Raw genomic sequence first — 12,847 nt, 5'->3', positions numbered from 1 at the left:
CACAAAGTGGGCTGCTTGTTTTTATTGTGGTGCAACCCTTGTTCTTTGGTAGAGTGACCAGACATGAAAGACTGAGGACCACGGCCCTCCACAGTATTAAAGCCACTATGACTACATATCTCAGTGCCCGGAGAACACCACACAGAGGGTGCAGGTGCATTTATGTCCTGCAGGTGGGCTCCCACAGGTGACTTGTTGTCCACTGGGGGCCAAAATGCTGCCTTAGATAAGTCTTTGCTCTAATTTAGCATGTCTCATCTTATGGGTTTATGTGTCACCTTAAACATCTAAAACTTAGCCACCAATACTATAAAATATTGTGATTATTAAAAGCTGAATTCAGAATATGAGCACAGAGAGAAATTTGCATTCTAACAAGTCACTCAAAAACCTCAAGTTGTCAACTGCACAGCAAGCAGTACCATCACAGCTATCAAACTGTACACAGTATGCTGCCACCACCTCCCTTTGTTTGCAATAACTGAATTTATTATTTATGAGTGAATGTATACAGTCAAAGCATATTGTGATCATTAGTATGTATAAGAACATCAAGAGAGTCAGACTGTTCTGAAGTCAGAAATAAATGTGCCACATCTTGCTCTTCCAAAGGCCTTGCATAATCATGATCTCAGTCTCAATTCCATGTCCTGCAAAACAGAAATAAAAGTAACTGCCCCCAAGAATTGCTGCAATATGGGAGTAATTCAAGATAGTGAAGGCCACTGGAATGTTTCACAGAAAGGGTACATCATTCAATATGTGCAACATATCATATACCAGATTTATAACTCCAGTAAAACACAAAATCAAAACATAAGAAAACCAATAACAGAGAATCTTAGTTCTTTTAAGCAGCAAAGTTTTTAATTTAACAATCAGAAAGTGTATCACTGAAGTAAATGCATGGTTTCATTACTGGAGTGAACGTATTGATGTATTATTCCAGCTTCTATTCCACTCACCCTCTTATGACAAAAGGAAAACAAATTACAAGACACAAAAGAATATCATACTACGTTAATTTAAAATTTAAATTAAAAGCATTTTTTTAAATAAAATAACATAAATCCCTATCTCATCAATATTCTGCCCACTGTAGTTCATTACAGAAAAATGCTTAATGGTAGATAATAGCATGCATTCTTAATAGATAGATAAAGAGCACTAGGATACATTATATCTCAAGCTCTGATGGCTTGGATCTTAACTTCTCTTTAGCAAATGGAAAAGAGTTTGAGTTCATGAGACAGGATTTTCCTGCTACCATTTTCTTTCTGTCGCTTCCTGAAGCTCTGGCTGCTCAAGTAGATATTACCTCATCACAGTCCTTAGCTGTTGAATTGTTTAGCTGTTGACTTCCCTGGGGGGGGGGGAAGAACCTAAAAAGACGGGTATGAAGCAACTTCTTCAATTTGCTATGCTTTAAATCAGGGGTGTCCAACCTTTCACCTTCCCTGGGCCACAATCCAGCCCCCCATTTACTCCCTATTTATTGTCAGCACATTATTACTACTTGCAGGAAATGAAATACCATTATAACTTGGCTACCTAAAAAGAACAAACAGGAAAAGTATAGAGGAAAATATATATTATGGTACAACTTCCTGTAGAAAACACATGTACTAAACTTTAGTGCTTCCACAGAAAGATGAGGTCCAGGTAATCCAGATGACTCACTTTTGACAAATCTAGGCAGCACTTGGCCTCAATTACTCAACTTTCGTCTCTCCTCTTAACCCAGTGCTGGAGTGTTTCCCCACTTACCATTCTCTAATACTTTCACAGAGTGCACTAAAAATTCTCTCCCATTCACTGCTAAGTCCTTTGCATTTCACTGACTTTCCCTCCTTTTCAGCTTTCTGACCCAACTTTTACACCATCATCGTGGCACACAGGGGAAGAAAAACAAGCTGCTTTTCCCAACAAAACATTGCTCATGTGTAAAAATCAATAGCTTACTATATAAAGCCCAGGAATGGCAAAAAAATGCTGATTGCTACCCACCTTGCATTCTATTGAAGAGTTTAGAGATCAGCTATTTTCCCCCATCACATACATATCTAGCCAACCCTTGGCAAACGGCTCCCCTGACATAACTTTAAAACAAAGCAAACTCAACCTCAGCTGGAACTGGAGCTCAGGAAAAAGGAATCTTTTTACACATACGCAGACATACACACACACACATAAGCAGTAGGATTCCAGTACAAATGTGTGATGTGTGTCTCCTCTTGCAAAAAAGAACAATGGAAAAGGAAAGAAAAACCTTTTTACATTGCATCCTGCTTTTTGTAGGGTTATGAAAAGAACATAGGCATCTACTTACAGAAAAAGGAAGGTGTCTTTTCTGAATCAGACATTGGTCCCCCTAACCCATAATGTTGGCATTTGCTATTGATTGGCAATTAGTCTCAAGATTTGGGCAAGAGTTTTTCCAGCCTTACCTGGAGCTACCAGGAGTTGAACCTGCAGTGTATAAAATAGGAGCTCTACCTGTAAGCCACACACTGCTCCCATTTGCTAAATTGTACTTCCTTCCTTTACCCTATAATGCATGCACTCTCCAAAGTAGCTGTTCTCACATAGACGTTCCCGTCTCATAATGCACATTAAGAAAGGACATTGTCGAGAAAGCAAAGAAGTAATTAAACTCTACAAGCAGTGCAATCCAGTCCTGACATTTTAGCTAAATAATCTATCAAAGTTTGGCACTGCACTTGGATGGGAATTTATCTTACTTAAGCTGTTTTGCCAGACAACTGACAGCACTGAAGGTTGAAGTCATTTGTAGCATGGGTTGCTCTCCACTGAAAAAGCTAACTGCACACCAATTTCAGAGGGCATAAAGCTGGTGGTTTAAAATACTATTGTATTGTATTGTTTATTGTTTTGACCACTTTGGTCATCCAGCATCCACAGATTTAAAACATAAGTATAAATATAAAAATATACACTTGCTTGGAGCCAGCTGATCATCCACAGAACTAGCAAGTTTAAAAAGTATAGGTACAAATACATACTTTCTACAAAGTGCTGAATTAAAAACATAATAGAAGAGGATTAAAATGTACACATATTTCAATTCTAAAAACCAAGTCACTTCAGGTGGGTCCTCAAATGGGGTATGAGGTATTCCCACAGCATAAAAAATGATTATATCCGCTGACCGTTAAAACCACAGACATGTACATATACATTAAAATGCACAACAAGGTGACATAACAGTGGTAATATTGTACATCTGATAGCCAAATAAACTCTAATCAGCTCCATATTCTATAGCATATCTCCAGTACCTCCTATTCTATCATTATCATTCAACCAGCTATGAAAAGCCAAACCTGTCCCTTTAAAATGGAAACCAACATGCCAATTCGGTGGCTGCACATCATGATGCTACAAAAGATGACATAATTCAGAGCCCATAAGGAGACTGAGAGAATGAAAACTTATCACTGCAATGATGGGTCATTGTTACATGGCTTTGAACCAGTCACTCTGAACCACTTTTTCAGGTTCCATTCTCCCTATACACTTCATTTAAAAAACACACAGACAACATACTGTCCTTTATTACAGGTTATTATATGGATTATTGAGAAGATCTGCATGAAGACCTTTTAAAATTCAGATTGTGAAAATTCTTCCCATTTTCATCAACAGGTTGCAGACAGATTAGACACTTCTACTGCTTTCTGCTTCACCAAATTATTTTGGAGAGTACAGGAATTAAAGATTACCTAAAGTTCTTCTTGCCTCTTGTTAGCTCCCACTTCAGTGATCAACCAGAATGCCATCCATCCTAGAAAGAAGCTTTTATTTGCTCAAGTAGCAGTACTTAATCTGGCAAAGGAAGCATCTAATAAAGAGACAATGTGTTTTCTTTTCTAAAAATCACAAGCATAAAAACTTTTTGGCACCTTCTAAGGTTAAGGTTCAGTCCTGAAACAATCAGTTTATGAATGAAGTGTTTAATATTTTCTTCCTGTATTACGCAATCTTATGTAACTAGCTTCCTGTCAATTTTTGCTGCAAACAATCTAGTCTACTCTAGAGAGGAAGAAGAAAGCAACAAAACACGCCATTTGTAATACAATTAAAAGACCAGCCTGATACATGTTTATTTCCAGGATTTATGAACTAGGTTTTTAATACAACAATTACAGTGCTTATGCTTTGACGTCATTTCTGGTACTTTCAGGGCAATTATACATACACAGACCCACAAGCAAAAGCAGAGCCAAACTGCTAACTTCAACCTGGAAACCTAGTAGAACCAAGTTGGTCCTATCTAAAATACTGCATTCGTTTTATTTTGACCTCAGTCTCCAAGAACATTATGAAAGAGATGAAAACAATTTCATTGTGTCACTGAGAACAGTATGAACATAAGATTTAATACTGAGCTTATTTTAGGAGGATAAGGTCCTTGATCTGCCAAGATCAGACTCAAGCCTTATTCTGCCTTGTTTTTCTTCCCTCCTGGAAAAGATGGACCAAAAGCAGGAAGCTTATTGACACGCATGACAGAGGTAAACAAAGAAGAACTCTCTTCTTTTTCATCTGCTCACCCAGCCATAATTTTGCTTTTATTATTTGGAACTTGACTATTGATAACATTGCATATTCTTACAGGACAGAAAACTTGCCTTCTAAATCTCTGGACTTTACAGTGTTGGTTTCTTCTCTCTTTTTGATAAAACTCACACCCACACCCACACCCAAACAATCAAGACTGTCAATTAAGCATATCTGCATTCCCATAAGACAAAGAGGCTATACCCTCACGCTCAGAAACAGGTAATCTATACAGACAGGTATACGGATGTATCATCACAAGAACTCTGTCTACAGATGACTTTTTTTGTAGTTTTAATAGTATAATACCAGGATTAGTAAGTGGACCATCTCCCCTAAACAAATGCTCATTTTAAAAAAAAGCTGAATATCAAGGATTATAACACATACAGAATTTGTTTTCCACGTGGATCTCACCAGGCTTTTGATGTTTAAGGTCCTATTCATTTGAAGGAATTACATAAATAAGGTACTTTTTCATTAGAAGGAATTACATAAATATTACAGCCTCCGGAAGTTGAATAAATTTTATTATCCAAAGAGGACAAAACGGCCTGTCCCTCCCCACCCCTGTCTATAGTGCATAGTACCCAGTCTGGTCTGCATCTGAGGCAGGAAATCTGACAAGTGTCTTCATGTCCATAAAAATACAACAATAATATAAATGACAGTTTGCTACCTTTTCATGACCTGGAATCTGCTGCCTGACAGAACAGCTTTACTTTGACTAATGGTAGAGCTGGCTCTTTTCCTATCTGAAATCTAATACTTATCTCAGCAATAGAGCCAGAAAGATTTTGAACTATGCACAATCACGCCAACAAGTCAGATGTTACTTCACCTTTTCACAGACGAACAAAACTGTGAAGTATTTCAACCTACCTCATCAAAGCTGTTATCATCTTTCTTCAAGGCTACAAAAAAAAGGAGAGAGGAAATTGTTATCCACAATGCATTTCAAATCAGTAGCAAAATGCTGTGTGGGAGAGGAGACTGTTAGGGTGAAACATTTCACTGTGTTTATTGAACGCTGACAGAAATAAAAATACTTCACCTGAAAATTAAGAAATACACCCAGGGAAGTGGAATTGCATTGCCAGAGATATTATGATACTCTTTACAAATTAGTCAATACAGTACTCAGTGCAACAAAATTCTAGTTCAGGCAGAATTACTCTGCACATTTCTGCTCTTATTCCTGTTGACACAGATACACTTATGTGACATTCCACATAAATCAGCAGAAGCTGACTATTAAATTAACCTATTGCGTACTCCTTACTGTTCACAATGCATTCCACTATACAGATTAACAATATGACGAAAGCACACATTGCTTAAGGTACTGTTATACTGAGTATGATTTATTTCTATCTCTTTCTAGACCTATGAAAGTGGTAATTAAAAGAGAAAGCTATACCCTACATCAGAGCTTTAATTATTTGTTCAAAAATGGCTCACATTAGCATCAATGAAGAAAGATGAGCAGTTGCTGGAGATGCATAAGAAGGTCTCTCTCCTACTATATCAACCAGTAAAATATCTTAGAACAGTTAGCAGAGGCTCTGCTCTGGAAGCTGTCTCCTCAAGATGGTCAAGCAACAACCTGGAGCAGGGCCTTTTCTGTGATGGCATTGTCTTTGGAAACCATTCTCCAGAAAGGTCTGAATGATGCCTATATCACTGCGACTATGACCAAACACAACTTAGAGCCCATTATCGGACCTACTCTGTGGCGATACGGCTGGTGAAACTCCAGCATTTCTCCAGTCGTATTGCTTCCTCAGTGTGTCGTCCAGTAGAGCTATTTCAAGTGGTCTGGGACCTTCTTCAGCCTAATGGTTCAGTGGAGGTTCTGGACTGCTCAGTGGCTCACTGTAACGAATTTGTTACACACTTTGAAGGAAAAATTGCTCAGATTCACAAAGAGTTAGACTCCACTGTTGATGCAGAGCCTATGGTTGTGTCCAGTGCTCCGGACTTATGTCATAATTTATTGGATGAGTTTCAGTTGCTACTACCCATGGATGTGGACAGGATAATCGGTTCATGCCACCACTACGCAACTCAACCCTTGCCCATCATGGCTAATAAAGGAATCTGCCAGGGGAGTTTGCACCTGGATCCTGGAGGTCATCAACTCCTCGATAAGAGAGGGAGTGGTTCCTGCCCCATTAAAGGAGGCAGTGATTTGCCCACTCCTAAAAAAACCTAATCTGGGCCCAGGTCTAGTGATCAACTTCCAACCAGTAGCGAACCTCCCTTTTCCTCTGGGCAAGGTGTTGGAATGTGTGGTGGCTGAGCAGCTCCAGGCTCTCCTGGATGAAATGGATTATCTAGATCCATTTCTATTGGGTTTCAGGCCGCGTTATGGGACGGAGACTGCCTTGGTCGCCTTGTTCGATGACCCATGCCGGGAGAAAAACAGGGGGAATGCATCCCTGTTGATTGTCTTGGACTTCTCAGCGGCTTTCGACACCATCGACCATGGTGTCCTCCTGGACAGATTGGCTGGGATGGGAATGGGAGGCACTGTTTTACGATGGTTCTACTCCTACCTGGCTGATTGAGTCCAGAAGGTGGTGCTGGGGGACACTAGCTCTGATCAATGGTGGTTGCGTCATGGGGTTCCTCAGGGCTCTATACTATCACCCATGCTATTCAATATCTACATGAAACCCCTGGGGGAGGTCGTTAGGAGGTTTGGGCTGAGGCATCAGCAATATGCTGACGACACCCAGCTCTACCTCTCATTCTCTATCAATCCAGGTGTGGCAGTCGCCATTCTGAACTCATGCCTGGACTTGATAACAGACTGGATGAGGATCAATCCGCTTCAGCTCTTTATTTTATATTACTTGCTGGCTTCTCTGGATTGGCTATTTCATCCAGCCAATCACATTTTTTCTATTGTTGCTGGGTGAAATAGGTGAGGGTTCCATCAGACCTGGTTTAGGTATCCGGCTGCAATGCCAGAGGTCAGGAGTTTGATTCTCTAGCCTGTGTGGCCTTGGGCAAGCTGCACAGTCTCAAAATGCCCCCAAAAGAAGGGAACGTTAAACCATCTCTGAGTACTCTCTACCTAGAAAACCCTGAAAAGGGCTTTCATAAGTCAGAATTGACTTGACAGCACATGATGATGATGATGATGATGATGATGATGATGATGATGATGATGATGATGATGATGATGATGATGATGATGATGAAAACTGTGAACCTAATCAGCATCTCTACCAGGGATTTGTCTAAAGAGAAAAACTTCTGCTACATGTGGAGTCTCTTCACATGAATCAGGATCTTGAACAATCAGGTCTCCCAATCATGTGGACATGCTTATGTGCAACCAAGCTGGCCTCCTTTGTGTGGAAACAGTGCCAGTCAGGGGCAGGGCTACATCTCTCTCTCTCTCTCTCTGCTTACACTTTCAAATTAGTCCTTTTGTAAATGCCTGAGCAAGGCTCAAATCTCTGTCTTAATTTCTACCAAACATTTAGGTTTGATTTGCATGGCACCTTTCCATGCATGGATCCAAGGCAACACATAAAACTCACAATACAAAAGAAGGAAATGTAAGTCAGTGACAAACAATCAAAACTGTGATTAAAAAATAACACAGAGAGAGCAGTGGTTGAGGGCACAGTCATTCTACCTATTTGAGTCGACTCCTGTTCTGACTTTTTTAGAATCGAGTTTAAGTCAAGTGGTAGCCGCGTGCACTTTGATTTAAATTAATGTGATTTTTTTCTGACAATTAAAACTGGTTTTGGGGGCTACACTGATGAAATAAACTCATTTTCTCTCTGTTTCAGGAGCACTCTGTTCATTTCCTTTTTGACTTTTTTAAAAAAGTGAAACATCACTAAATCGATGGCTGCAGTCACCATTTGCCTGTAACTTCCCACCTGGTGTCATACACTTGGAAGAGAAAGGAGGGGAAGCATCATGAAGGAGTGCATAAGTGATAGCTAATGGAAAAATATGGTTTCATTTCCAGAAAGGAACAAATGGGGAGGACAGTTATAATAGAGAATGTATTGATTAAGTGATGCAGTGATAAACTCTCAACAGTGCACTAAGCGATGCATCGCTAAACATTTCTCTAGGATTTTTTTTCTAAAAATAGGAGAATAAAAACCATGTTGCCAATGCCATTCAAATGGATCAGGGGCACAAAGTAAACTGACAGCACCATCCCCAACAACCAAACTGTTTCAATTAAATCTATTTAACAGTGAGGTGTGTTAAAATTCCCCTGCCACCCAGTTGAAAAAAAATTGCAGCCCAAATAAATCAATTCCATCTAGGTGGGGAATAACGTTTGCATCAGTTTCACAGTGATTCTAACTGCCAGTGGAACTACCCCCTCAAATACAGTTAATTAAAAGTATGGGTGGGTCTTTTAAAAAGGTGTAAGCATCAGGTAGACACATCTAGGAAAGATGCCCCAGAGTCAGGTAGCCACTGCAGAAGAGGTTCTGTCCCCATCTGCTGCTCACTAAAAGTGGTCTGAAAGTGGTGACATCAAAAACAGAGCTAATGATAGAGGTCTAAATACATTAGTAGGTTCCTATGGCGAGGGAGGGCATCAAATATCTATCTGGCTGCTGCCCATTTATCTGTATTAGTGCTATTGAGCCTAGCCAGGTATCATTATCCTGGAGAAGCCATGCAGAAAGGGCAAGCACATCATTAAGCTAACAGATAAACTAGCTCACAATTCACCCAGTGAAGTGACATTTTTAAAACTAGTGGTTCATTTTAAGAATGAATTCTGCAGCAGCAAGAAGCAGCATGTCCTGTACATAATCTTTAATCTCCCTTTCAACCACACAATAAAGCAGAGTTTGGAAAAGCTAGTTTTGGAAGGGTTATAGCAGCATGAATAACAGCCATGCCAACTGCAAGATTCTGGATCGTGTAGAGGTTTTTTAAGTTGACGTTTCCAAGCTCTGCTATAAAGCTACTGCTGCATCACAGCCCCAAGAACACATGACACAACACTGTGCTGAAATCAAGCAGGTTTGGTCCCGTGTGTTCCTGGGTGGAGACCAACCTAGGAACTATGCACAAGCTGCTCCAAATTCTTTGAAAACACGCTACTATTTCATTAGTTTTTGACACCAGTTCATACAACAGATGCAGCTGGCCTCAAGTAAGTCAGCAACTAATAGCACCCATCTCCAAACTACTCAGTCACTGCACTGGAACCTGCATGTTTTGAAGCAGTGCAACAATAAATATTCACTTCCAGAACAAAAGAGTCAGAAAGGGCTATCTGCCTCTAGGCCTTTGCTCGTGACCTTCTCCCAGACATTTCGTTGGCCAGTGTGTGAAACGATACACTGCTCTACTTGGCCTGATCAGTTTCTCATCATTAATGAATGAAAGGTGTTCTTGCAGCAAAGTAGCAATGGCCACGATTGACCAGCAAAGCCGGATGGAAACAATAAGTAAGGGTATGTTAACAAACACCTAAATACTGTACTTAGGAATATGAATATGTGTAGCAAATGGAGGATACTATTGGTAGGAGGAGACAATTGACTCGACATCAGGTATTTCACCTCAATCTAAGATACATTCCTCTTGCTCAAGTGTGTTTTGCACCTAACTTACTAAATGCAAAGATGCAGCAGGACCAAAAAACTAATTTCATTTTAACCCAGCCATGACACACTCTTTAGACCAGACAATAGAATCTAAAGAATAACTTCATTTATTCCATGGGTTCTGTGTTTTCAAGCCCTTCAGAACAAGGCTCACCTCATACAGTGAAGTGTGGGAGTACCTCCTTTTCACAACATGTGTTGTCAAAGAAACATCACTGTTAATTATTCTGCTTGCTTTTAACAATGAAGTGGGAGTATTTTTGAGCTTTGTAGCACACACTTCATGCACACCTACCAATCATCAAGAAGGGAGGTTTACAGCTGAACCCGTTTACTTGGAAATCACCACCCTACTGATTTCAGTGGAACTTGTCCCTTAATTCACTGTGCTCAGTGCTGCAATCCTGTGGTCACCTTCTTAAGATCAGTGCAGACTTAAATCAAAGTCAACATATTTAGAATGCACTCTAGGAAGTGTTCAACACAGGGCTGTAAAGGGTCTTGCACAAATAGGGTGCCCTCTTTACCTTTGTACTCATGACACACTGTCACATGTTTGCACTCTACAAGGCTTTTCAGGCTAACTGTTGTTGCAAAGCCACAAACTTTATGGCAGGCAGGGGTGAGCAAAGTGAATGAGTGGCAGTAGGGTTTAAGATGAGAGAAAACAGATAGGTTTTACACAAATGAATGGAAACACTTAAGATTCATGACATGACTTTTTTGGGTATTTCCTACTGGAAATATAGGCTATTTCTGGATATTTCCAGTTGTCAGTTTGGCCAGTGTTTGAAAAGTAAAATGCAAGAACTGGAGCAAATATGCATTTTCCCCCTGGATACATCGCCACTCTACAAAGTCATCAAGCCAGGAGCACTCTAGACTCCACACAATATGAATAAAAAACATTTTTGACCTTCTGGCCCTCTATGTGTTTTGGATAACAACTCTCATAATTTCTTATCATTGGCCATGTAAGTCAAGGCTTCTGAAAGTTTTACTCATTAAATGGTGGGGCAACTCCTACAACCTCTGAATTAAAGGAAAAGAAAAGAAGGGAGGTTGACTTCTGCATTCAGAAATTACCCTGACTAGCAATTCTTGGTCCAGCCAAGAATACCAAAGAGCGACACTAAGCCACTTGGAAACCTCAAATCCAGTTTATTTCTAGTGTAAGAGCATCAACTGGATTATTAAAAGGCGCTATTTACCTTGTACATCCCAATTTTTAACTTATTGAACATATAAAGAGGATTCTTTCTATTGCTATCTATCTGTCCGTCCGTCCGTCCGTCTCTGTCTCTCTGATTTATATACCGCTCATCTGGCATCCAAGGCCACTCTGGGCGGTTTATAACATATAACAAATTACAAATAACAACAAAGTAGCAAAATAGCAAATAGAGGCAAATGAGAGAGTAGAGGGGAAATTCCTTTTGTCACAGAACAAGGACGAATTAAGAGAAAAGCTAAGCCCTTGGGAAAAAAATCTTTTCCAAATCCTGCAGTTTGTTCATTGCACTTTTCAGTATCATCTTCTATTAGGCTACATTGGCTCCTTTTCAGGATAGTATATTGGGAGACTTATTCTGAAGAACCATGTGCAAGGAGTACCCATGATATCTAATATGTTCATAATTCCTATTCCAGATCAGGGAAAGATAAGTCATGGGCATAGTACAGTGGTGTTATCTCACAAACCAGGTAAGAACAAAGCAGGATACACCACTAGACACCTGCAGGCAAGCCTAGAGTCTGCATTCATATTTTAGATGCAAACCCCAGTATACAAAGAGGATCACGGTGCACATGTACAAGAAATCCCAATCATTCTCCCACTTCTCACCCTCAAAGTAAAACATCTCTCTTTCAAATCCATACCTCCAGGCGACCTGAAGCCACATATATATTTTACTCTTGTTCATCTGTTCAAAGACAACTCTTACCCCACTTCAATATCTTGAACAATTAATAAAGAAATAAAGTCATCACACTACTTTTAGCTCATCTTTGACAAAGAGGAGGGTGCTACTTTTAAACTACCCTGCATACGTACACAGAGGAAGAGCTTCCAGCATACTAATGAAAAAAAGTTTAAGATTATCTTAGATATGCATTCTTTAGAAACAGATTTGAACTGGCTTAAGACTAAGTATAATAACATGCTTAGTAAGGCATTGGTACCAAAAAAGATGTTGTTGGGGGAGAGGGTGTCTTTTGTTTTAAAAGTGAGGGCAAACTGTAAAAATACATTAAATATTTAAATAGTAAGGCTATGTTTGCTTAGCTGGGAATCACTTGCATTGCAATTAGTGCAATGATTAAAACTGTGTCTAGTGGAGTTTCAACTACTTACTATTTAAGTGTGCCTACCTACATTGAAGCATATGTTGGATGCACACAAAGAGCACTGAAGGTGAAAGCACTGGCTAAGACTGGGAATACTCTAGTTCAAACCTCTCTTTCCCCCTCCCCTCCATCCACGGAACTCAGTGGCTGAAGTCCAGAGGTAATTCGCAAACAGCGGTTTCGGGCTCTGCTTGCAGAGCGGAGGTTGGGAGTTTGAATCCCCGCTGGGCCTCCTTGAGAGGGGCTGGTCGCGATGATCCATAGGCTCCCTTGCAACTCTCGAGTTCTAAGATGATGATGGTCAA

The 12,847-nt window shown here is 40.0% G+C and overlaps 1 protein-coding gene across 3 annotated transcripts in view; it reads right to left on the bottom strand.

Annotated features, from left to right (window-relative positions):
• CDK14 (cyclin dependent kinase 14) overlaps nt 1-12,847 on the bottom strand; it is a 302,744-nt gene that overhangs the window by 274,185 nt on the left and 15,712 nt on the right. For all 3 annotated transcript variants that reach the window (XM_073003160.2, XM_073003159.2, XM_073003158.2), the window contains exon 2: nt 5,464-5,495. In XM_073003160.2, coding sequence (XP_072859261.1) covers nt 5,464-5,495 — 32 coding nt within the window. The remainder of the gene's footprint in view (nt 1-5,463; nt 5,496-12,847) is intronic.

This window comes from Pogona vitticeps, chromosome 6 (assembly GCF_051106095.1).
Source record: "Pogona vitticeps strain Pit_001003342236 chromosome 6, PviZW2.1, whole genome shotgun sequence".
Classification (NCBI taxonomy): Eukaryota; Metazoa; Chordata; class Lepidosauria; order Squamata; family Agamidae; genus Pogona; species Pogona vitticeps.
Note: the sequence above shows the minus strand (reverse complement) of the source record. Positions and strands in the feature narration are given on the sequence as shown.